This window comes from Plasmodium coatneyi, chromosome 6 (genome assembly GCF_001680005.1).
Source record: "Plasmodium coatneyi strain Hackeri chromosome 6, complete sequence".
NCBI lineage: Eukaryota > Apicomplexa > Aconoidasida > Haemosporida > Plasmodiidae > Plasmodium > Plasmodium coatneyi.
In genome coordinates this window covers 553010-579187 of record NC_033561.1, presented here as the reverse complement: position 1 = coordinate 579187, position 26178 = coordinate 553010, and the positions used below count along the sequence as shown (strand labels likewise).

Below are 26178 nucleotides of genomic sequence, written 5' to 3'. Positions count from 1 at the left end.
CCCGCAGTCGAGGACGTGTACAGATTGTAGAACGTTCCCTACACTGGAAGACAGCTCTTTGATGTTAATCATATTTCTAGTGGTTGGTGTACGAAACCAATTTTAATTTTTTGTAAATTTTATTTTTAAGTAATATTGTAAAAGTAAAAAAGAAAGAAATAAAAAAAGAATGCGCAGCTTCCATTTTTTCGTACACAAGGAGATCGCCTTTTTTTTTTTTTTTTCTCCCTCCCAGATTTACAAATTTGTTTCCAAATTTTTTTTCAATGTAAGCAAATGTTGAGGGTTCTTTCTTTTTTTCCATTTTTTTTCATCATTACAATTTAATGAATTAAAAAATCGCCACAACTTTTTTTTCCCCCTTCTCCATGTTGAAGGGTTGTTTAAGGTATACCCAACAGTAAAATGACATGAGCAGTTGTCCTTGTTGCAATGATTGCACAGTGGTAAAAGTGTCCTAAGCGGAGCCACATTTTGTACTGAAAAAAAATTCTATTTCTTGTTTTAAAAATGGAGGAAAAATTCGTTCCGTTTGGTGTATTCAGGGGAACGTTTGTCGGAGAGGTCTCTCCATGTACAAAACTGGGGAAGTGTTTTAAAAAGGGGAGATCATCACAAATAACCCTCCGCAGTGGTAGGAGTAAAATATCCCCCCTGCCGTTTCAGTAGTGCCGTTTGTTGAAAAGTGAGGCACAAAAACTAATGGTTTGATGACTATGCATCCCACTTGAAGTGATCAGCAATGGTTAAGTAGAGTGTCTTATTAATGGTGTTATCGCTCTGTGCTTCATTCTTCTGTTTAGTACTGTCACGTTTGGGGAACCCCCCAGTAGTCTTCTGTCCCCTGTTCACGTCTGCCTTTTCCTCTTTTTTATTGGTTACTGTTTCATACCCATAGTCGTAAAACATTTGGATCCAAATTCGGTGCGTAATATGGTGTCCACAGTTGACCAAGTACTCAGTCTTTTTAAAAACACAATTGCCATTGTATTTGTCTAGTACGTGGATCATACACTTGAGGTATTCAAGAAGAAGGAGAGTTAAGAATTTGCGAGATTTTCTAAAATGGCATATGTGCCACATTAGCTCATCATCATTAACTATAAGTCTTTTATAGTATTCCTCAACAAAATCTACAATTGAAATTTTTTCACTTTTTAGAAGAACTTCTACTCCTTTTGGTACGTTCGTAAGGTCACATGTATGTGGCAGTGGATTTTTATGTGTGCAGGATTTTATCAATTTTTCATTGAAGTAATCTAAGCTGACGTATATTTTTGAATCCATAGAGTCTTCTGTAATTACACAGAAGCTTTTGTTTTTTTCGAACTCTTTGGTGACAGGTTGGTAATTCCTTCTGTCCAGTGGTTTGAGGGTACCCGTTTTGCAGAAAAAATAATTGACCACATTTCTCCAGTAGTGAATATTGGCCTTTATTTCATCATCCTTAAAGGATAAGGTGTGCAGTATTTTTCGGAGGTAGAGACTTACCACTTCGTTGTCTATCTTTGAGCACTCCTTCAGTTTCATTAGCGTTTTGTTGTCCACGAAGTTGAGGAGGTAGCTGATTAGGTTGTGCTTCACGAACAGGTTGGCTTGGTTTCTTTGGTAGAGGGTTTTGTGCAGGGCACAGTTCTCGGGGGGCGGGTTTCCTTTGGGGGGAGGCGCCGTGCAGGAAATGGTATGCAGGGTGAGGTGTAGTAAATGCGGTGCAGTAAACGATATGTGGAGTATTCTGTGGGTTGTGCCTGGGTTGTACCAGCACTGCATGCACGCCCTTTTACGAATCCCGCATTACCTATAATTTCCTTCAAGTACAAGTCTATCTTCCCCTCCGCGCGCTTCGGAAACTTCCTCTTGACTATTTCCCTAACCGTCTTTAAGGCATTCTCCCGCTCGGTCTTCTCCTCTTCTTGGAACTTCCGATTGGTCCTAAGGTATCGCTTCTTCGGGGCAGTGGCGTTTTCGCTGTCCCTATCAGCCCTGCACTTTAGGACCAAATTGATGTAGGTCGATTTGGACTCGATGAGGGCGTACAACTTTTTGTAAAAGCTTCCTTCTTCTGCGGGTTGGCAAGTGGGAGAAAGGGGGGAAGGGAAAACAGCACTTTGGAGAAAAAATAGAAGAAGAGGACTTTGCTTAAATGGGAAAACTGAAAAGGGTAAGTTCTGTTTCCCCTTTCTGTTGTGCGAATTCAGACTGACGCTTCGATCACTGGGAGCAGACGAGGTGGACGCAGTCCCTACTTTTGCGACCTCAAACGTACATACTATTCACTACTGTAGCTTCTGCGTCCGTTTCCTCCTCATCATCGCACGCGTCGTCATCGCTGCTGTCCGGGTTGCCCTTGTGGTGCCATTTTTTCAAGCGAGATATGTCATACAGATTTGCCTTCAACGCGGCATTCATTTTTGTCACTTATGTGTTAGTCAAGCTGCGTTTGCGAGGAAGGCGGACGGAGAGGGAGCGCTGTTGATGATCGGTTGGTCAGTTGATGGGCCTTTTGACCGATCGCTCGTTCGCGCGGCTAGCCCTTTCGCGCCGTGGCGAGACGGAGAGCAACTGGACTACATTGCAAGTCCGATATTAGGTCACTAAAGGCGCCCCTAAAAAAAAAAATATTCACCCATTTACGCTGTATACATTTGTATCACTGCGCAGAGGAGTTTTTTTTTTTTTTTTCTTTTTTTTTTTTACGGACTATTATGCGTTACATATATCGTTCTACTTCTTAATGATGAGACAAAAGAAGAAAAAAAAAGAGGGTAGCACCACGCACAGTTTTGTATGTATATATTTTTCTCGCGTCGCTGCACATACACATCACATGCATTAAGCGCGAAAGGTTCGCTTCACTCTTAAGCCAATCACGTGTGACCAATAAAAATAGAATAGAATGGAAAAAAAAAAAAAAAATGAAAAAATGAAGGGAAGAAATGCAAAGGAAGGAAAAAAGAAAAAAAAAAGGAAAATTGTCATCCTGCTCCTACACTATATATAAATTGCACGATCATTTATGTTCCCCTGATGGGGAAAGGAACATTTCTCCTTTTCTTCCTTCAGGTGTTACAGAAAGACGGTTTTACATACGACCGTAGCCTATATTGCTCCGGTGAATTAGTGTACTATTATTATTATTTGTTCCTGTTCTTCCTGTGGGTTGTCCAGTATACGCAGCAGAGCGTACTGTTGCACTTTCTGCTACTGAATCACCTACTATTGATTCATTTGCTGAATCATATGTTGAGCTGTCTTCTGCTAACGTATCAGGGTTTCGTGTGGTAGACCTTTTCTTTCTTCTGTTTGTTCTCCCAGAAGAATGGTTATTAAACCAAGAAGATAAGGGGCCGTACTATGAAAAAGAAAAAAGGGGGTGAGATTTAGGGTTCAGGGTTTAGGGATAAAAGAAGGAGGGGGTGTTAGAATTAAGGGGTCTAAGGAAGGAGAGTCTAAGGAGAAGGAAGGAAAAGAGAGTCTAATGAGGCAAGGAAGGAGTGTCTAAGGAAGGAAAGGGGGTTAGAATTAGGGGATAAAGAAGAAAGGGTTTAGGGTTCAGGGTTAAAAGGAAGGGTTTAAAAGAAGAAAAAGTTGAAAGGGGATTCATGGGAACATGTATTGTATACCTATATATAATGTAGATTATTCTTATGTTTACTGTTCATGGAAATAGTATCTATTCATTATATTGTTTACACATTCACCATATTTCAATTTTAAGTGTAATTGTAATTATAACAATAATTGTAATTGTAATGAACAATAATAATCGTAAATATATTTTTCTATTATAATTATGTACTTATAATGGTTGTACTTACTCTATATAGAAGGAGAAGGATTGTTTGTAGTCCCACGGCGACCATTGTAGAAGTAAGGGAAGCTGTGGTGGTGGCACCACCTACAGCATCGTTTGCGATGGAGGATGCTGTTTTTGCTGCTTCGGACGCTATTTTTCGTTCTAGGGAAGTTAATTTAGATTCTAAGTCACATTGCAGTTCTGTCAGTTTTGCCATAGTACAATATGGCAGGTAATTTGTTTTGAACTCTTCACAATATGTTCTTTCTTGTCCCTTATTTTCTTCCCTTTCTGCGCATTCTTCCTCCACCGCACTACATGCTGAGGAAACTTTACTGAAATAATCTGACCACTGTGGGTCACAGTTGGGCCCATTCTGTAGTAAATTTCCCTTTATCCTACTGTAGTCGTAGTAATAATCGAATATTTTTTTTCTCTTAGGGAAAATAGCTTCATCAGGATTATCACAGGGAATTCCACATGATTGATTCCCTCCGGGACCACAATGTTTATTTATTTCTTCGCAAATAAGTTTTATGTTAGGTCGAAAATTTGCATCTCCCTTTTTAATCTTAGATATTAGATCTCCTAGCCAATAATAAAAGAAATGGCGTGCTTCTCTGTGGGATGGTTCCTCCTTCTTTTTATATTTGTCGTATATATAGGTCAGTGCAGTCATACTACTGGCCACCTGCGCCCCATAACCCCTAACTTTCAAATTATACTCGGTTGCTTCTGCGTTGCACGTACTATCACAACTTCCTGATTTGATCCCTCCCCCATTTTTGAATTTACCATAGAAATCTTTATATGAAGGGAAAGTCTCTTCATTCTGCGGCTAAAAATAAATCCTTGTCAAAAATGTGGAATATATGTGTAAGTGTGTAAGTTTTTCTATATATATATATATATATATATATATATATATATATATATATGTATTTTCCCTTTTGGGGGATATTTTTCATTTTATTATATTATATTATACATGCAAAATGTTCTATATATGTGCTTCCCCCCTGTGAAATATGCTCCCTTACGTTCACTGTTGCCATGGTTAATATATATGTGCTTCTCTATGTGTGTGTATAATGTGAGTTTATATTAAAAACTGTTCCTCTATATGTATATATTCGAAAAAAACAAAAGAGAGGGAAGGAAGGAAATATAAAGGGAATTTGTGCCTGCTTTATGCTTCTAAACACAAAATTTCTCCTATGTAAAAACAATACTACACATATTCGTTCTAATTTTTGAATAATAATAATAGTAGTAGTAGTACTGCTAGCACACTATACACATACATACATGTACGTATAGGTATCAGAATCATTACATATGTAAGACTAATAGTACAAAGTAAGAACAAATGTATTGAGTAAACAGAATAAGAAAAAAAAAAAAAGAAATGGTTAGGTTTCTTATATATTCTATAGATATATCAATTATATTATTCAAATGTGCAAAACAACTTCAGAACACTGCTATTACTATACACATACTTCCTCTAATGTACACATATGGTGAGGGAGGGGGGGGAAGAACACAATTTCTTTTTTTTTAAGTAGGAAAAATTTGAGCATGTATTCTATTCATATTATGTATTTTTAGTGTTGGGGGAGAATTATTAATAATTTTTAACGTAAATATTATACAGTTCATATATGCACATGTGCATTGAGAACACATGGTGCCCTTCTTCCCCCCTTCCCTCAACATATGTGTACATTGTGCACATATATGTATTCATATGTAATAGGTAGAGTGTGCACGAACTCATGAAATAAATGAAAATTACATAATGAAAGAGGAATTATGTGAGTGTTATTTGTGTGAAGAAAAGAAAAATGTTCACACATACATTCCTTATATAATAATAACATTTTACACCATACACCCATTTATTTTATTCAGGACTTTTCAGTAGTAATAAAAGTTCCTTCTCTTTCTTCCCTTTTTTCTTTTCTCTTTTCTTTTTCTTTTCTTTTCTTTTCTTTTTCTTTTCTTTTCTTTTCTTTTTTTATTCTCTTTCTTTTCTTTCTTTTTTTTTTCTTTTTTCTCCTATAATTATGATAAAAATATCGCATTCGTACTGGATGTGCACATTATGTATTATTTTAGCTACCCCTTTTTTGGTGCACATTATATATTTTTTGCACATGTTAATGTGTACAGCTCACTTCTTTCTTTGTTTTTTTTTTTTTTTTTTTTTTTTTTCTTTTTTTTTAAGAACACTCAGGAATAATAAACTTTTTGCACTTTTTTTCTTGCTCCTTCTCTTTTGACAAATACACCATAAACAATAATCATTCACATGGGGAAGATGTGCACATTACCTTATTTGGACTACCTTCACTCCCTTACCTTTTAATGTATGTTATAATTCTACATAGTAATGTATCCTTTTTTTTTTTTTTTTTTTTTACTTTTCTTTTTTCCTTTTTTATAAAAATAATAACAATAATAGAACTTTAAATTAATAATAATATTAATACTTCGTGTTAATATTTCTGTTATATGGGGAAATTGTATTTACTCATGCATACCATATCCATAGAACATGTAAATAGTAATAGAATACTTTCGGGAGGCTGTACCTGTTTTAATATTGGAGTAAATAAATGAAGGAGCGTATAAGAAGTTCGCTCTTCCCTTCCCTTCTGTTCAATTATGCGATTTCTTCGGCACACATTTTATTCTTACATTGTATTATTAGTCGTACATATATAATGATTCTGATGCATATTTGTGTATAATAAGTTATCATTGTTTAAAAATTAAAGTATATTATTAAGGAAGAAAGAATAACAAAACTCCTATTCAAATTCATAGAACAAACAGGCAGAAAATTTTGCACACGTATAGCACTTCCCTTACACTCCTTCACCCCTTTTATATTGAATGCATGAACACATATATAAACAACAACCCACTAAAAAAAAAGTGTTCACCATATACAACAGAAAAATATATACATATAAACCATGGCACAGGTAAGCGGATATATTGGGGATTCGCCCTCCTCCTTTCCTTATATCAATATGAACAGAAGTACATAGAAGGGAGCACATATAATGTGCGCACATAATATTTTATACGTCACGTAATGGGAATGAAAAAATGCACATATACTGTTATTTACATTTGTAGACCTCTCATTTGGATAATTTACCCTCAAATAAGAACTTCTACAGCAAATTCGAACAGAGCAGAACAAGCACAGGAAGTTGTGGAAATGGATACGAGAATAATATAAAGGGTAGTCTGGTGATTCTTGGCGATGGAACTGATTATGAGAATAGATTTAAAAGTGCCTGCTGTACCGCATCTGAAATGGGAAGTAAGGAGCAACCAATAAAGAGGGAGCGTTATAATTTCCTATACTACTGGATAGGGGGGGAAGTATTGAAGAAACTGAAGAAGAATGATAATGATGCGACATTCAAGGCTTTCATGAGTTCAATTTGCCCCAATATAATTAATGAGCATGAGGGTGACGGATATAAGGTTATTTGCGAAAGTATTGATGGGAGCATCTTCCAGCATAGGAAAACAATATTCAACTATTACCACGATTATAAGGACGTGAAAAGTGGCGTGCAGGGAGATAAGTCTAATTGTAAGGATAAGTGGTTGAGTTATCTGGAAGGAATTGTTGCAGCTTGTGATGCTGTGAGTAAAGATTGCCAGGATATAAAGAGTAATAATAAATTATACTGTACCAATTTCAGCAGTAGATACGGGGCATACTGTGACATGGTGAAAGTGCTAAAAGAGGAATGTGAATCACAAGCTATAAACGAAGTGGAAAAGGCATGTCTCTGTACAGATGAAAAATCACAGACCGAGAAGTTATCAAAACAGTTATCCGAATCAGAACAAGCCGTAAGTAAAGCCACCACCACAGCAAGCATCACCTCTATACTCGGCACATTAGCAGTTACGGCTTTTCCCTTCCTATTATATAAAGTATAGTTAAAATTGAAATGGATTAAACAAGAGAATAAATATGCACACCATTTCTATATAAACAGACAAATGTAGGAAAAGCTCCGCACTACATATATTATACGTTCCGTTTCTCCTTCCACATCCCTCATGTCCACCCTTAACAACCCACCTACCACCATCCACCTAACAACCTGCCTTCCACGTACCAGCACGCTAACACAACCTTCCTTCCACCCACCCACCACCTAACAACCCACCTATCACCCAACAACCCACCTATCACCCAACAACCCACCTACCACCACCCGTAACAACCTTCTTTCCATCCTAACACCTAACAAATTTCCACCTCACCACCCACATAACAACCTTCCTTCCATTCTACCACCCCTAACAACTTTTCCTTCCACCACTCCCAACAACCCACCTACCACCCACTTCACAACCTTCCTTCCTTAGACCCTCCTTTCCTTAGGTCCTCCTTAGACCCCCTAAACCTCTTTAAACCCTTTCCTTCTGCAGCCTTAGACCTTCCTTCCCTAGACCCCTTCCTTAGATCCCTTCCTTAGACCCTCCTTCCTTCCACCAACCACCCGTAACAACCCTTCCTTCCTTCTTCCTTCCGTTTAGTATAAACCATGGTCTTCTTGGTTTGGTAACCGCTCTTCTGGAAATGGAGTAGGAAGGAGCAACAGAAGGAAGAGAGGATCCGCTGGACTGAACTTTGATGTTTCTGCGGAAGAGACCTTCACTGAATATTCCACAGATAACTCAACAATAGGTGACTCCACAACAGACAATTCCACCACGCTACGTTCTCCTACTGCGTACACAAGACAGCCTAACAGGGGAGAAGGAAGAAAAAGAGCAACAGGAACAGGAGGGGCACCAGGTCTTCCAAAGATAGGTTACCAAACCATGTAATGTAACACATCGTATGTAATACAACATCGTATATGTAACACCTATAAGGGGAAAGGAAGGAAGGGGGAATGTTTCCTTCCCATCCCCCATCAGAGGAAGGAACAACAAATAACCGCATAGTTTATGCAATGTAGATGGGCTGAATGACATTTCTTTCTCTCTCCTTCTTTTCGCTCCTTTTTCGTTCTTTTCTTATTTTTTCTTTTTTGTATTGCACTAAAGCGTCCACGTTCATGTGTAATTAATATAAGCCGGAAAAAAAATTTCTCAGTTCACGGATTCATTGGGAAATTTCTTTTACTGAAGATTCAAAATGCTTATTTATTTTGTTACAAGTTTTTATCTTTATAATTTTTTTTCGTTTTTTAATATTTTTCTCTTTCCTTCTCCCATAAGTTCTAATTATGGACATTTGAAAAAAGTGTTCCAAAATTTGTGCGCGGGACTTCCCGCGAAGGTTCTCGCGGAGATGATTCGCGCGCCTCCTTCTTTTATGGTTATACACATCTTTTAGATGCACAGTTCACACAAAACGGGAATAATAGTCCCTGCATAAAAGAGGAAAGGAAGTTGCGTCTTCCGCATTATTTTACTATAATTTAGGTATAATATTAGTAAAAAAAAATGGCAAAAAAGTATTCGGAAGAAAAATGCCCTAATATAAATTTGTTACCCAGAAAAAATTTGCCAAAAAAAAAGAACAATTGTCCAGAAAAATGCGACAAAAAATTGTCCGGAAGAAAATTGCCCTAAATATAAATTTGTCACACAGAAAAAATTGTGAAAAAGAAATGTCGGAAAAATTGTCCAAAAGAAAAATGCCCTAATAAATTTGTCCCAGAAATTAGTGAAGAAGGAATTGCCCAAAAATGGAGGGGCTACTTTTTTTTCCGTTTATTTGATAAAATGAGAATGCGTACAACACTGCGAAGAGTATATGATACCCACTTTTGTGTACATACGACTTTTTTTATTCCGCATTTTGAGTTCGCTTTTGTTGTACAATGAGCTTAAACAGGAGCGCGCAGATATAAATTTTATTAATAATATAAAGTGAACATATGTAAGTACAGGTAAGGTATCTGTTCTATTTCTTTTCCGTGTTCGTGAAATATTTTCCTTCCGCTCTCACTCGCTTCCAGCAAACTCGCTATGTCACGCTTTACAGCTTAGTGCGTAATTAACTCACAACTTTTCACTTAAAAAATAAAATTTAATTTTTTGCAACTAATGAGAAAAAAAAAAAATGTCCGTTTATCACCCATTTTGATTGGTGAATACTTTTCCACACTATCTGTTCATTTGAAAATGTACCGATTGGGCGTTGCGACATATACTTGGACGGGCTGAAATGGAGGGGGGTGAAGTTACGTATTGGCCATTCATACAAGAAGGCTTGACGGTAGAAGACCCAATTGGCTATAGCTCCTTGAGATTTTTTCATCCTTACTTTGTGTACGCGCTTGCCTAGTGCAAACCCAATTTAAAACAAAAAAAAAAAAAAAAAAAAAATAGCATGACGAACGAGTCACGAATGTAGCATGTTCCACCTTAACACGTTCAGGCAGCAGCAGTATATGCAGCTGTCGTAGTTGTACAGTTTGAATGGCTCCTCGCGCAGGGTCCGCACAAGGGTCAGTATAAGGGCCCGCATTAGAGTGATACACCCTCTCCCCCCACTTTTGCCATTCACTCGAAATATATAAATGAAAAGATGCTTGTCAAGACTGAAAAAGGTTATCGCAGTTCTGACACTGACGGAGTTAGCCAGGTGTTGGCTTCCCTTCACGTGGAAAGAAGCGACAATAGAAGCCGCCACAACAAAAGGGGGGTATGCCTGCACAGAATACGTTATCCCCAATAGCTTCGTTAAGAGGCCTGGCGGAAAATATTCTTCCCTCCGTAGAAGACTCACCGCGAGACGTAAAAAGAATGAATTGTTTGTGCAAAGATATGGTCTTCATAACCAACGTGATGGAAGCAACCTGGTGGGGAAGAGAGTCTCCTTCCTATTCTTCCGTGTAGGTGCACATATAGGTGAAACGAACCAAAGTGATCAGACAGCTCGTCCGAATAGGCAGCACGTAAATTGTGTCCGAGGAAGGTACCTCCCTGTTCGTTCCATCCAAGTGTTCTCATCTAATGGACAAAGTTATCCCCTCGATGCAAACCACGAGATGTCCACAGGCGAATGCATACATCCGCGCCTTCCCAACAAAACAAGCGAATCTGTTGTGTCGACCGAGCAGAAGGAGGAGGCAGAATGCGAGAGGATTTTCCTAACCGACACTAAGTATTATAAAAGGAGCAAGTACTCCAAAGCAGGTTACATAAAAAAAAAAACAAGAGAAGGTGAATTGAAAGGTGGGCACAATGGGGAGCGTTTTCCTTCAAAGGGAATGCCCCTCAGTGAATTTCCTCCCATCGCACCCATCGAAACTGAGGGTGATCTCCTCACAAATCGCATGAGAAAAGGCGCACAAAATGAGCATGCCAACTTGCCTGAATTTTTTATCGCTAACTATTACGCGGATCGAAATAGGCCCAACGAGCTGGATCTAGCGATAGACACGGATAAAAAAGGAAGTTCTTCACCCATAGGTAGTAAAAACAGCGACAAAACGGACGAGAATTACACAACTAATAACCACACTAGTAGGAATGTATCAATAATGAACTCCTTCACAGTGATAGGAGAAATTGTAGGAGTGCATGGGTTACAGGGATGGCTAAAGGTAGTGAGCTTCACAACATTTAACGATATTAGATTCAAGAAAAATATGTATAGGTATTTATTTATGAATACGTATCCATACCCTTTGCCAATTAAACTGGCAGATGTGAAAGAATCCCTAAAGGTAGGATTTCTGTACGTAAAAATTGAAGGAATAAATTCGAGGACAGATGCACTTAAATTAAAGTCTTGTCTAATTTGTGATGATAAAAGGAAATTCCCAGACTTAAGTGAAAACCAGTACATATCTACTGACCTACTGAACTTTGACATATACGTTTTTAATGACCTTATGAATACCTGCATAGGTAAAGTCCTCTCCTTTGTTTCCAAGTACGACTATATATGTAAGAAATCCACACAGAGCATTGCAGACGATTTAATTAAAATTGAGCTCAAGAAGGACATTTCTCTGCAGAAGGTTTTCCACATTATGACTTCTGCCCAGATGTACGCCATGCGATCCGCGGCGTCGTCCTTTCCCACAGAGGGGCAGGGGAACCCCGTCAGGGTGCTCATCAACCGGAAAGGCTTTTCCGTCACGAGTCAGCCGGAAGGCTCGCTAAGCGGTGAACCATTCGCGGAAAAGTACCACTCTGAGCACGACGATAAGAACGACCACGTCCTAGACGAACCGGTGAAGGGCGACAAGAACTACTACGACTCGCTTGATAACTTTGAAGGCTGCTCCTACAAGAAGATTTACAAGTGTGACTTCTGTGAAGATGTGTACGAAGACCTCCGGGAGGCGAGCGAACACGAAAGTTCGCACTTTCCCACGGATGAGGAACTGCTGTTTAACGCATCCCAGGCGAACTCCCCCAAGGAAAAACTATACGAGGTGGACAGGAACACGGTCTCCAAGCTGAAGCATATCGACTAGTAAGTCAAAAAAAAAAGCGCAACCCAGCTAAAATTTTTATGCGAAAAGAATCATAATTTATCTGCACAGGAGGGAGCCTTTATAGTTCGTTCACCCCTATTAGAGTATATTCCCATGTGTGTGATTATTTTTTTCCTCTCTACAAACTTATGTGCTCCATCACTTACAACATCCCGCATTCCTGCTTCGTTCATTCCCCCCCACCATCTACCCAGCTTCTACATCCCCATCGTGAAGGAAAAAACGATAAGATCAGTAAACTACGAACTTAAGCAAATGTACCTCGACATATCAACCATTTTTTTGTTGGACGACCAGAAAAAGGCGTAAGAGTGACGTGCAGTTTCGCTTTTACGTTTTCGTGATGTGGTATACATGGGAATGCCCCCTTCTGTGCGCACGCTTTCGTGGATGGAAGAACAACCACACTCCATGGCGATTTAGTCATGTGCAGATTTGTCCTTTTTTTTTTTTTTTTTTTTTCAAGTGAACTTGGCTTGAGGGAGCAACGCCAAACGGATGTTTCACTATGTTGTTATGCTTATACAGATTGCCCTTTTTTTATTATATATATATTTTTTTTTTTTCCCATTTTGCTTGCCTCCTCCCCGGCGCAGCCCAGTGCATGCGGCATTTGTCTTATACTCCCCTCTTTTAAATGTGCCCTGCATATGTATGGGCCATTTTGCTTACCCATTACTCTCCGCCCACCCCTACGCATGCCGGGATGTAGATAATCCCCAACAACCCAACGCGCTAAATCATGAAGGAACTCTACCTCGTGTATGTCTCCCTTTTGGTTTGCCTCTTTTTTACAAAGCGAATTATCAACGGTATGTGAGACGGGTAAAATGTGGCCACATGGTTACTAACTTTTCTGCGTGCGAATGAAAGAAAAAATGGGAAACGCTTCACCTCGCCAGTTCTGCACCCACCGCCGCTTCTTTTCCCCCCCTAAAGAGGAACTCCTGTCCGTGGACAGAATCAGACATACCATGCGGAACTACAGCGTGATGGACGAATCCAAGGGGTTCTCGAACTTCGCTCTACTCTACCTGTACAACGCATTGCGGTGCACACTAACGCAAGACGTTTTCGAGTCACATGAGGATGAAAAATACAGGAAGGCGATATTCCTCGTGAAGCACAACTTGCTGCGGTTGCGGCAGAAGAGGGCGGATAGAAACGTGTGGTTGTTCTTCGAGTTCGACCTCATGGATTTGTTGCTATCCGCGGTAATTCTTCGTGCGCGAGAAGCTTGGCTGGAGTGGGCACTTTCCTGCGTTGAGCCAAACAGACACCACACCGCCCGCAACCCCATTCACTTCCCCCCACCCAGACGGCCGAAATCGAGGCGAACATGAGGAACTATGACATGGGTCTTCTCGAAATGTACAACGAGCTGCGGCTGTCCGACTTCACCTTCAACCGCGTGTCCAACCTGGAGATGGACATATGCACCAATCATATCTTCTCGGTCGAGGAGGTCAGTCTGCACATGACCGTTGTTCCTTTCTTGCTGGAGGAAGCAGGTGCGATGGGATAAGACGCCAATAGGAGGGTGGGTATCCTCTCTCACGAGGCTTTCTGACGCGCGATCGTTCGGTGGACCGAGTAGAGATATGTGCTATTTATCGGTGGGAACTACTCTCCCCTCTCTATGCCCCCCTGACATGACTTACGTTTATGACCACCCCCCCGTGCAGACATAACTACCAAACTGTACACGCAGGAAATGCGGCAGGCCCTGTGGAAGACGCTGAACTTTTTCAACTTCTTCATGCTGCAAATGAACGAGCACAACATTACTATAGCCAATATATACAAAAAGGAGATAAACGTGTTCCTGAAGGTGGTGGACAAATTTGACTTCATATCAGTAAACGACGAAAACATCCTGGAGCTGCACGATGAGATTCATTTGAAAAAAAAGTATGGAAAGAAACTGCTTCGAAATTTCTTCATTTTCTTAAATATGTTTTTATTTTATCAAGTGCCTGATGAGAGTGAGTACTTCCACTATATAGAAGTGGTACCTATTTACATACGAACGAAAAAGGGGACGATGAAGTCGAGGAACTACAACATGGAGAACATTTTTTATCCCTTAGTCGAGAGGGTCTACAAGAATGACCTAAAGATAAATGAAGGAATTCTATTAATACGTATTTTAAAACAGTACAATATAGAAAGTCATACAAAAAGGATGTACTACTATAACTCTGATTTTATATATAAGTCCATCATATATGAATCCGTTTTGTCTTCCTCGTCAGAATTATCCTCTGGTCAATCTGGTGTCATATTTGAACCCCTTTATTCACAGAATATCGATATGACAAAAGGGGCTCTGACTCCTGAGGAAGACATAACGTTAAGTCTCATTCTGCTGGTTAATACAGACACCCATGTGGATGTTTTACTAGAACAGATCCACAATTTTGTTTTTCCAAAGGATATTTTTCTAGCCAATTTGGATTCCAACAAAGAGAGAATCAAAATCATGGGTTCTTGCATTTACACCAAAGAATCGCAGCCTCCCATTTTTCAAGGCTTCTTTTCCAGGGGACTTAGCACCTACATTTTGTTCAAAATTTTAGACTTATTAAAGCCGAACAAGAAGCTCCTCTACCTGTCCATTGACAAAGCGGAGGATAACAAGAATCAAATCGCCTCCGAGAAAATCGCCGAGCGTATTATGAATGTCACGCAGGGGCTGTACGAGGTCGTCCTCCTATTCGAGCGAGACGTAAGGGCAAAAAGCCGTCACGGCAGGGAAGTAGTGCAGTGGGGGTAAAATTGCCTCCCCCTTGTTGCCACTTCCTAAGCGTGTCTTCTTCCCAAGATATCATAACAGCTTGTACTGCGAACGGCCCTAGCCTTACTACCCCCTGAATAGGTTCCCCCACATTGCTATTTTTTTTTTTTTTTTTTTTTTCTTCCCTCCCCCCAGGACATCATCAATTTTGACAAGTTCGAACACAGCGATGAATGCGATATGTGCCTTCTGGGTTACCGAGGGCTGTACACCCTATACGTGTGTATATTCATCCCCATTTTGGTCAGCATCCTTATTTGCTACTACATTTACAAAAGAAAAATAGGCGCCCAAGGCAACTCGGCTGTGCGGAAAATTGCGGTATTCCCGAACCAGGTGAAGTCAATTGAGCCAAACATAGTCACGCTGCAGTTGTAGCTTTTGTTTGAAGGCGGTCAAGATGTACAAGGTGCACAAAGTATGCAAAGTGTGAGAAGAGGGCTAAGCGTGACGACATTTTCCACCTCCCCCCCGCATGCGCAAAATTTTCTCACGCTCCGTGTGCACCTACGTTTAGGCAACTTAACTAGGGCAACACACCACCCTTTTTGGTGCTTTGCTGCGCGGAAACTTCATTTCTTCCATTTTTAATTTTCCCGCGTTTCGCAAGTGGGGTGGCGTGAAGGGATGCCAAGTAAAATCCTCCTTGACCATTTTGGTACCCCTCAGCCAAGTTGCCATCATCAAGCGGTCAACTTCCCAACCGATCAACGGCTGCGCAACTTACCGATGGTCGAAAAATGAATCGGTAACCCAACGAACGTGTGGTTCGGCGGCACGGGAAATTTGTAGTACTGCCAGTTGAAGTACTGCTCCTCCTGAGGTGCAAAATGGGGGAGCCGGGCGAAGGTGGCGTGAGTTCGAACGCGTAACGCGCGTAACATATACACCACGTGCAATGTGTACAACCTGTATCCCCCCCTATACACCCATATTTGATGAATCACCCTCCTTTCCACCTTTTTTTTTCTGTGTCTTGCCTCTGTGTGTTGGTGGTGGTGGGGGAGCAGCGACTCACCTTTAAAAAAATATAAGCAGAAACAAGAAAGAGCACAGCAACTTTCTTGGTGAAGAAGGATGATCCACGTGCATACTTCTTTTCGTCCACTCCATTTTCCTTACTAGCTACTGCAATTTGGCCGCTACCACTCTGGGATTGCAGCGCTCCTTGTAGGGGGCCATTGACTGTTATTGTTGTTGTTCTGCTTGAATGTACCATGTTTTGTTATGGATGTTATACATATATATGTATATATAAAAGGAAGAAGGAATTTGTGAGTATTTTAAATTGAAATAAAATACGGTACAATTTTTCAAAAACAAATTATAATTGAAGAAATTCAAATACAAGAATTATATCTATTCGTAGGTTCTTCTTTCTTTTAAATGAAATATTCGTCATAATAGGTCAAGAAGGAAGCATCCATCTGTACGATGTTTTTTTTCTTTTCCTTTGCTATTTTTTTTTTTTTTTCCTTTCTTTCTTTTCCTTCTCTTTTTTTTTTTTTTTTTTTGTATTCACACTTCAAGATTCATACCCCTCCCTAGAACAGCTAAACACCCGACCACCTTGTTGTCCTTACACCTTAAAACAGCTAAATACCAGACCACAGTGTTGTCCTTACACCTTAAAACAGCTAAATACCAGACCACATTGTTGTCCTTACACCATAAAACAGCTAAATACCAGACCACATTGTTGTCCTTACACCATAAAACAGCTAAATACCAGGCCACAAATGTTGTTCTTACACCCTAAAACACCTAAATACCAGGCCACAAATGTTGTTCTTACACCCTAAAACACCTAAATACCAGGCCAACATTGTTGTCCTTATAACCTGAAACAGTTAAAGTACCAGACCACATTGTTGTCCTTACACCCTAAAACAGCTAAAGTACCAGCCCACAATTGTAGTCCTTACACCATGAAACAAGCAACCTTAAACGCTAAACCCTAAACCCTAAAATGCGAAATCCTACAAACACACCCCTAAAATACGAAATCCTACACATACACACCCCTAAAATGCGAAATCCTACACATGCAACCCCTAAAATGCGAAATCCTACACATGCACCCTAAAATGCAAAATCCTACAAACCCTCCCAAATGCGAAATCCTATACCTTAAGTGTGAAATGTCACACACTCCCACTCATTCATTCAACTTTTTTTTTCTTCTTTTTTTTTTTTTTTTTCCCTTATTCCTTTTTTTCCTTTTTTTGCTTCATTCTTTTACACTTCAATATTTTTTCTCAATTCTTTTTCTTTGTTCCTTCAGAATTTTGTAATGCTCTTCTTTTATATTTCATACATTTATTGCAGATAATTCACCCTAACATTGCAAGTCCTTGTATATTTGCTGAAGGAAGGGTACATTATATGCTATACAGTAATCTATATTCCAACCCCGCTCATTCTTCCATTAATTTTTATTCTTTCAGACACTGTGTTATATCATACTTTCTGTGGCACAAGGCACTTAAAAAAAAGTGTACGTCCTTATAATACTTGAGGAAGGGAACATTATATTCATTCGATGTTCCACATTCCACACACAATGTGTATTTTTCACATACGTTGATAAGCTACATTCTTCCGCTGATGACCTGGTGCAGTATTTGTTGCTGCTGCTGTTCTTCCTCTTCTGGTAGATGACGTTGGTCGTGGTGCCTCATCATTATATATGGTAGATGCTCCATCTGTTGAGTCTGCTACTGTCGAAGCGTCCGTTGAATCATACGTTGATTCGTATGTTGAGGTGTCGTCCTCGTTGGATGTGTTGTCAAAGTTAGATCTGGCTGATCTTCTTTTTCTTTTGGGGGAGAGTGTTCCCGGTAGTCCAGAAAATAAATTGGTATACTAAGAAGGAAAAGAAAAGAAACATTCTGTTAAGGTGGAAGGAAAGAAGGGTGTTTGCTGCAAGGAAGGTTCTGTTAGGGGTGGTTGGTGCAAGGACGGTTCTGTTAGGGGTGGTTGGTGGTAGGTCGGTTGTTAGGTGGAAGAAAGGTTGTTAGGTGGTAGGTGGTAGGTTGGTAGGTGGAAGGGAATGTTGTTAGGTGGAAGGGAATGTTGTTAGGTGGGTTGTAGGTGGATTGTTAGGGGTGGAAGGGAAGTTTGTTAGGGGTGTTAGAAAGTTTGTTCAGGGTGATGGTAGAAGGAAAGTTGTTAGGTTATAGGTGGTAGGTGGGTTGTTTGGTGCTTGGGTGGGAGATGAGTTTTTAAAGTGGTGGAAGGAATGGTTGTTAGGGGTGGAAGGGAAGGTTGTTAAGGGAGGTTTGAAACACATATATGTAGCACACATACCATATATATATATATGTAACTAAAGGCACTTTTTCTTTTTACATATTTATTATTCCTATAAAAATAATGCTGAAAAAATTATTTTATTTATAATTTTACTATAATTATAATTACCTTATGTAGGAAGAAGGCAGCCGCCGGAAGTGCTAACACTGCTACTGCTGCAACAGCAACACCACCCACATCTGGAGTATCCACCGTAGAGGGAATAACTTCATTCTCTTCAAGTTTCTTTGTTTCTGTTGGGACTTGTGAACCAGAACCAGCTTTTCCAGGAATATGGTCCTTGGTATCAGCATTAGGAAGATCACCTAAGTGTAAGTAATAAATACAAAAAAAAAAAAAAAAGAGGAGGAAAAATATATATCGGTGTCGGTTAATTATAATAGAGAAGAAGAGGGGGGAGGGGAGGAAATATACAAACAAAACATGATATGAAAATGTTGCAGATGCACCTGCAGGGTGCAGGTCCCCTTTCGGCATGTGCGTTTTCTGTAATAATATTTTCGGCCATATTTGTTACCTGATGCAGGGTTTGTAGGGGAACACGTTCCTACTGTTTCCTCAGGGTTCCATGTACCCATACCTAACTCCTGCATAAGTTGTTCCAGGTTCGTACTGTCTCCCTTCGGGAACATTCCACGGAATTCCTTACAATAATCCCTATTCGCATTAGTATTACATTTACAATATTCTCTCATTTTACTACAGGCCTCGGCAGCATCTCGCACGTATTGCTGGTATACGAAGGAACACACTCCACTTCCTCCCTGTCCCATTTTACTCTTCATGTGTACATAATATTTCATATATTCGTATAATTTCCTTAGGTTCTCAAATTGCTCTGTCGTTACACTAGGCCACGCACTTTCACATCCCTGGACACTACTTACCCCTTTCACCTTTTTATATATTTCTCCCATAAGACTCTTAAACTTCTGGTTATCCTCCTCTATTGCGCTTGCCACTTTTCCCCCGAACCAATAATAGAGAAAGGAGCAGTCCACCCCATCTGGTGGTTTATTTCCTTCCTTCGGACTCTTTATACTACACCATGCGTCTGTAATTTCTCTCTTCTGTGTTCCAGAAATTTCATGTGTGTCCAATATGTTCTCCATCTCCTTCTTTATTCTCTGCTGCGTGCTACCACATTCATTTTTTTCTACCCATGAGTTAAAATTTTGACTTATAGTACTGAAATTCGTGTCCTTGAAGCAGTCTGCCTGCGGATGTTAAGAAATAATATATATATGTATGTATTAATATTGTGTACACATTCACCTAATGTACTATATATAATATAGTGCGCTTATATTATTTCTCTATTTACCGGCGTTGCCATCCTTCCAGGTTCCTTACTCATTTCTTATTCTTCGTGTATATTTCTCTGTACAGTGTGCTCTACGTAATTTTTGTCTTTAGCCTATCCTACTAGGTCTGGAAAGTTAGGCAAAATTATTCTTTACACACATTCCTGTAAACATATGATAACATTATGTATACTAAGTTCCTAATCCCTTCCCCCCACACACTTAAAAGTATTTATTCCACTCCTCCACCTTCCTTCTTTAAGGATCATAATTTCTTTCTAAAACTTGAATTGTACATATAAATTTATATATTATTTATATGTATTACTTATATAAAATATGATGCACTAAGTGTAGAAGGAAGAAAATGATGATGATGATGGTAAGTTTATTAGGTGGGAAGAAACGATGCTTTCATGTGGTGTGCTCCTTATGTATTTGATCTTCTTCCTTGTTTCTCCTACACATTTAGATTTTGCAAGAGTACTTTTATTTTTTTCACACTATTCCTTACTATTCCATTACTATTCCTTATTTGTTCCTTTTTCCTCTTTCCTTCTGAAATATAATTTTTCCCCTTCCTCCTAAAGTGAAAATTCTTTCCTTCTAATGAACAATTTTAGCCTATTATATTCGGATTATATAATAATATTCCTTACCTTCCGTTCAGATTTTTCACTTACAAATTTTTCTACGTAGCATATACACCCAATTCCACATATTGAGCATTTTACTACTCCCTTCCCCCCTTCTTCATTAATATTGGTTAAATTTTATGTACACTACCTTTTACCTTCCCTTTCATTTTTTATTTTTTTTATTCTTAATAATTTTTTTTTTTTTTAATAATTGTTTTTTTCCTCTTTTTTCCTTCTTTTTCTTTGAGTGAATATATGAAAAAGAAAAAAGAAATGTACGAAAGAGGAAGAAATAAAAGGAAAAAAATATATATATCCTTCCATTCCTTACACACTCTATGAATTTTGTGTGTGAACTGTGCGGACTTTGTGTGCATGGTGATCATTTATTTATTGTTCCCTTCCCTTCCTTTCAGGAGGGGGGGAGGACATTACATATTAATTACAATTCCCATGGGGGAACATTACATTCCAATGCTCTACATGTTCTGATAACCTACATTTTTGTGCCGGTTCCTACTATTATTTGTTCCTCCTCCCCTTCCCATGCTGTTGGTAGATGTTCATTCATCTAAATGATTGTGTTCTTGTTGCAGTGGTGATGGTGGTGTATGGTGGAATAGAATATTCTGTGGAAGAGTCCGTGTCACCCGTTGTTGTAGAATAGTCCATTTCTGTTGTTGAGGTGTCTTCCTCTGGGAATTTGTTGAATTCACTCCTAATGGCAGATCGTTTCTTCCTTCTTCCTACCCCAATGTGATTATTCCTCTTAAAGAAGAATGGCTTATGCTAAAAGAAAAGAAAAGCAAAAGGAGGTATTATTGTGGTGGTGTTTTAGTGTTTTATGGTGTAGTGGTGGTGGTGTTTTTTTAGGAGGGGTGGTGATTCTCGTACTTACCTTGTAAAGAAGGAAAGCCACTGACAACATTCCTGTCGCTCCAAGAATAGAAGATACAGTGGTAGTGGTGATGTTTGCTCCAGAAGATGAGGTTTTTTCTGGTACAAGTGCAGTCTCCTCTGCTGCTTCCCTCTGCTCCTGATTATCGTGCCTAAGTTCAGTCTGTAAAACCTTTTTCTCTTTTGCAAGTATTTCTTTACAGTGTAGGTCCAGTAACTCCTGTGGGGTACTCTTCCTGCCTCCCCCTGTCGTTTTGAATACCCCACAATTTGACCCCGCGAAAGCGTTTTCTTCATTCTCACTTTCTGTACTTGTGCATAAGGTAGTGTAAGCGGATGCAGCTTTCTATAACTATGTCCTATATGCCTCACAATATAGACCATTCTCCAGCGGCAACTTTTTTATTATGTATCCATAGTCTAAAGAATAGTCGGATATTATTTTTGCATTAGAAAAGAGGAGATCACTATCAAGAGTAAGGTGGGAGTGGATGTGATAACATCCACCCTCACCCCCACCACTAACAACCTCCCTTCCTTCCACCCTTAACAACCCACCTACCAACCTACCACACCACCACACTCTAATAATAATACACCACCACTACACCACCTAACAACCTTCCTTCCATCAACCTCCCTTAACAACCTTCCCTTCCACCCCTAACAACCATTCCTTCCACCACTTTAAAAACTCATCTCCCACCCAAGCACCAAACAACCCACCTACCACCTATAACCTAACAACTTTCCTTCTACCATCACCCTGAACAAACTTTCTAACACCCCTAACAAACTTCCCTTCCACCCCTAACAATCCACCTACAACCCACCTAACAACATTCCCTTCCACCTACCACCTAACAACCGACCTACCAACAACCACCACCAACAAGCCACCTACGACCCACCTAACAACCCACCTATCACCCACCTATCACACACCTAACAACCCACCTACCACCTAACAATCTTCCTTCCATAGACACTTCGTTCCTTAGAACATCCCTAACTCCCCTCCCTTTAAACACATCATTCTAACCCCCTCCTTTTAAAACCATCATTCTAACCCCCTCCTTTTAAAACCATTATTCTAACCCCCTCCATTTAAAAGAATTATACTAATCCCCTCCTTCTACCCCCCTCCTTCTAATTCCCTCCCCTAAAATGTTCCTTCCCGCTCCGTCATTTCCCTTCCCTAAACCCTGAACCCTAAACCCAAAAAACCCTGAACACTGAACCCTAAACTGTGAACCCTAAACACTGAACCCTAAACTGTGAACCCTAAACACTGAATACTAAACTCTGAACCTTAAAGCCTGAACTGCAAATTCTAAACTCTAAACCATAAACCCTGAAAACTAAATCCTGAACTTCAAAATCTAAATCCTGAACCCCAAACCCTGAACCCTAAACCCGGAACCCTACACCCGGAACCCTAAACCCGGAACCCTAAACCCTAAATCCTAAACTCTATATCCTAAACCCTAAACCTTGAACTTTAATCCATGAACCCTTAACCCTAAACCCTGAACCCTAAACCCTGAAATCTAATACCTGAAGCCTAAACCATTAACCCTATAACCTAAACCCTAAGCGCTTTTCTTCCTTCTAATATATAATTAATGTAGTTCCGTGTAATAAATTCTTTTTCGCCTTTCGCATATGTTCATACGTATCTGTGAATGGTGGGTGAATGCACATATATAAGGAAGGAGGGGTACATTCGTATGTAAAGCGTAGTGTGCCCTGAGGAGATGGAGGAACGTAAGGTTGCTGTCACATAATATGTAAATTACCATTATAAATGACTTCTGTCTAGTGTAATCATCAGAGAAGGGGAGGCAATATAGAAGAAAGGAGTATATTAATGTTCACAATATCGTGTGTATAATGAAAGGGATAAGGCGAGGCTTAAATGACATAGTACGTACCTTCTATATATTGTAGTTTTATTTGCAATAAATGCATGAACGGTGTACAAGGAATCTGATTGCCCTTTCCTTATTTTATTTTTTCCTGGCTACCTTTCCATATTTGTTCCACTTCAATTATATATGCGCATATGATCATTATGATACATACATAAATATAGTGTGTTATCTTTATTCGAGAAATTAGAAGGAATGTGTATACTCTTGAATTCAGTAAAAATTTAGTATTTGCTTATGATCGCTATAGAGTAGGCAAAATGTTTTCGCATTTTTTTTATCATGAGTTTACGAATGTAATAAGTGCACATTCCTAATGTAAATTCATTATATACGAAAGAGTACACATGAACATCAGCAATGCCGGAACAGACGCAGGTAGGTTAATTCGTATGCAGAATTAATATATAAATATTATGTGCATGTGAATTTTTGTGCAAAGTGTAATGGGAATATGGAGGCAAGGAAGGACATGTACTTACATATTCTACTCTTCATTCATAATATATATAGAGCATGAGGTTTGATAGTTTACCCTCAAGTATAATATATAGGAACTTTGAGAGGGGCAGTTGCTATGCTGAGTATCGGTCTACTTTCCGATCGGGAAGAAGTGTCTTAGGGAGCTTTCTCCATGAGCCTGATTATTTGGATAATGTTATAGAAGCCTTATGTTACTTAAGTCAACACGGGGGAGGGGGAAAGACATTAGGTAATGGGGAACGTTGTAAGTTCTTACATTGGCTGATAGGGAGTGTATTACCGGACAATTTAGGTGAGAAGAGTTTTCCAGAACTCATGGAATATATTTCTGATGTATTAACCACCTACATATGGATCGGTGGGTGCCGTTTGCCGTATTATCCTTCTATTAGGAAAGAAAAATTCAATGAAAAAAAAGAAGTATTCGACTATTGCTATGACCACCAAACTATACAACAGCAATTGTCAATTAGTGGTAATCCTTATAAGGACGCTTATTGCAAACACGTCCAAAACGTTAAAACGGCGTTTGCAGCTGTCCAGGGGGATTGTGACGGGACCGGGAGGAGTACTAAATATTGTAAGGAATTTAAGGGCTGTGAAGAGAATACCCCCCAAATGCTAATAAATGGACACTGTGGGGATACGTATGGAGCCAGGAGTGGCTTAGGGGAAGATGTGACAAGAGTACTGAAGGTTAGTTCTTATTTAAAATGAGTGATTTAGCTGTATGCACATAATATTTTACATATAGTATAATAAATTAAAGTATAGGAGTACATGGGTATAATAATTATTCTAATTATACTTATAGAAGAAGGATTTGAATCTTCTACCATCAGGTTTAGCATATGATAACATTAACATCTATTGGAAGACATACTGTTCTGATACATATGTGGGAACCATAAGGGAAAGTCTAAAAAGTACAATGCAACAGTCTCTGAAGGATGATAAATGTTCAAATAGAATTTTGGGCGCTTGGTATTATACAACCAACGTAATGACCAACAGTAATCCATCCTATAATAATCGATGCGAATACTTTTATTATTGGTTAGGAGATCTAATTTCTAACAAATTGAAGAAAGCTAATGAATTCTCGGATGCTATGAATGCAATTTACGGGGTATTAGTCCAATTTAAGGGTAAAAATGAATGTACATTTATGAAAACAACTACCGCCGACAGCACGTTCTTTGAAAGGAGAAAAAAACTATTCGACTATTACCAAGACTATAATAAAATACAAGAACAGTTAGCAAACAGTGGGGGCCGCTGTTCTAAGGCCTACTCTAAATATATTGAAGGAGCTAAAGGGATTTACTGGCCGGTATTCGGGAATTGTGGAATGGAAACTGATGATGACCCTTGTTGTAAGTTACTCAAAGGAGAGGGAGGTCTAAAACCCAATAATCAGGTGTTATCAGAATTAACATGCCAAGTGCAGGAAGTAGCATCGGAGGGCGAACCAGACTCGAAAGAAATAAATGACTGTTCAGGTGACGATCCACCACAAACAAACGCACCCGAAAGCCTGAAACCAAATCCGAACCCAAACCAGGCCGTCTTGAGTGGTAATGCCGTGGCACCTGGCGTGTCTGGTGCATTTATCACAGTAGGAATACCAGCACTGGCATTCTTTCTATATAAGGTATTAATTATGGTAGATATATATGTATATATATATACATATATATACCACAAATGCTTCCACCCCCGCACATCCTTTCCATTCTTAGTATACGAATTTATTTTCTGGGTTACGTAACACTTTTGGAAACAAAAGCAGTAATAGAAAAAAAAGAACAACAACAACTTCAGTTGAAAGCGACTTTCAGGACACTCTAACAGAAGGCGACAACTCCACTAAATACACCACCTCAGAATATTCCACATCAAATCTGTCAACAGCAGCAGACAATTCTACCATATATAATGGTAGGCCACGACCATCACCACCTGGCCAAAGAAGAAGGAATAATAGACAGCAAAGGCAAAGAAATAATATAAGTTACGGTCGTATATAACACCTGTATGGTAATATTGAATGTAATATTAAATGTGATGTCCCTCCCCCTGGAGGAAGGAAGGAACAATAAATAACCGCTGAGCTCATATATAATGTACAAGGTTACAATGGCATTCTTCCTTCCATTTGTTCCTTTATTTTTTTACTTTTTCCTATTGCGCGAAAGTGTTCAAGTTTTTGTGTAATCAATATAAGTGAAAAAAAAGAAATTTCTTCCACTTTATCTTTATCTGTTTGTAACTTCCTTACTTAAGATACAAAGTGCTTAATTATTTTTTTACAATTTTTTTTTTCTTTGACAATTTTTTCTGTGTGACAAATTTTATATTAGGGCAATTCTTTTTTTTTTTCGGACAATATTTTCTTGACTAATATTATACTTTAATTTGAATAAACATACAAAGGGAAAGGACGCAACTTTCCTTTCTCTTTTTGGTGAAGACATGGTGTAATTTTGCATTTTATGTATGAA

The 26178-nt window shown here is 39.1% G+C and overlaps 4 protein-coding genes across 4 annotated transcripts; 3 read left to right on the top strand and 1 right to left on the bottom strand.

Moving 5' to 3' along the window:
• Positions 1-714: 714 nt before the first annotated feature.
• On the bottom strand, positions 715-2409 carry PCOAH_00013870 (Uncharacterized protein; the record flags this gene model as incomplete). Its single annotated transcript, XM_020058196.1, has 3 exons — positions 715-1652; positions 1799-2062; positions 2271-2409. The coding sequence occupies 3 exons, from the start codon at positions 2407-2409 to the stop codon at positions 715-717; spliced, it is 1341 nt and encodes a 446-aa protein (XP_019913657.1).
• Positions 2410-6780: 4371 nt separating this feature from the next.
• PCOAH_00013860 (KIR-like protein) lies at positions 6781-8671 on the top strand (the record flags this gene model as incomplete). The annotated part of the gene is made up of 3 exons (XM_020058195.1): positions 6781-6789; positions 6947-7765; positions 8378-8671. 3 exons carry the CDS (start codon positions 6781-6783, stop codon positions 8669-8671), a joined length of 1122 nt encoding a protein of 373 aa, XP_019913900.1.
• Positions 8672-10377: 1706 nt separating this feature from the next.
• PCOAH_00013850 (Uncharacterized protein) lies at positions 10378-12618 on the top strand (the record flags this gene model as incomplete). Its single annotated transcript, XM_020058194.1, has 2 exons — positions 10378-12287; positions 12504-12618. 2 exons carry the CDS (start codon positions 10378-10380, stop codon positions 12616-12618), a joined length of 2025 nt encoding a protein of 674 aa, XP_019913862.1.
• A 433-nt stretch (positions 12619-13051) lies between these two features.
• PCOAH_00013840 (Uncharacterized protein) lies at positions 13052-15484 on the top strand (the record flags this gene model as incomplete). Its single annotated transcript, XM_020058193.1, has 5 exons — positions 13052-13121; positions 13249-13523; positions 13628-13820; positions 13995-15037; positions 15242-15484. The coding sequence occupies 5 exons, from the start codon at positions 13052-13054 to the stop codon at positions 15482-15484; spliced, it is 1824 nt and encodes a 607-aa protein (XP_019913832.1).
• Positions 15485-26178: the final 10694 nt, after the last annotated feature.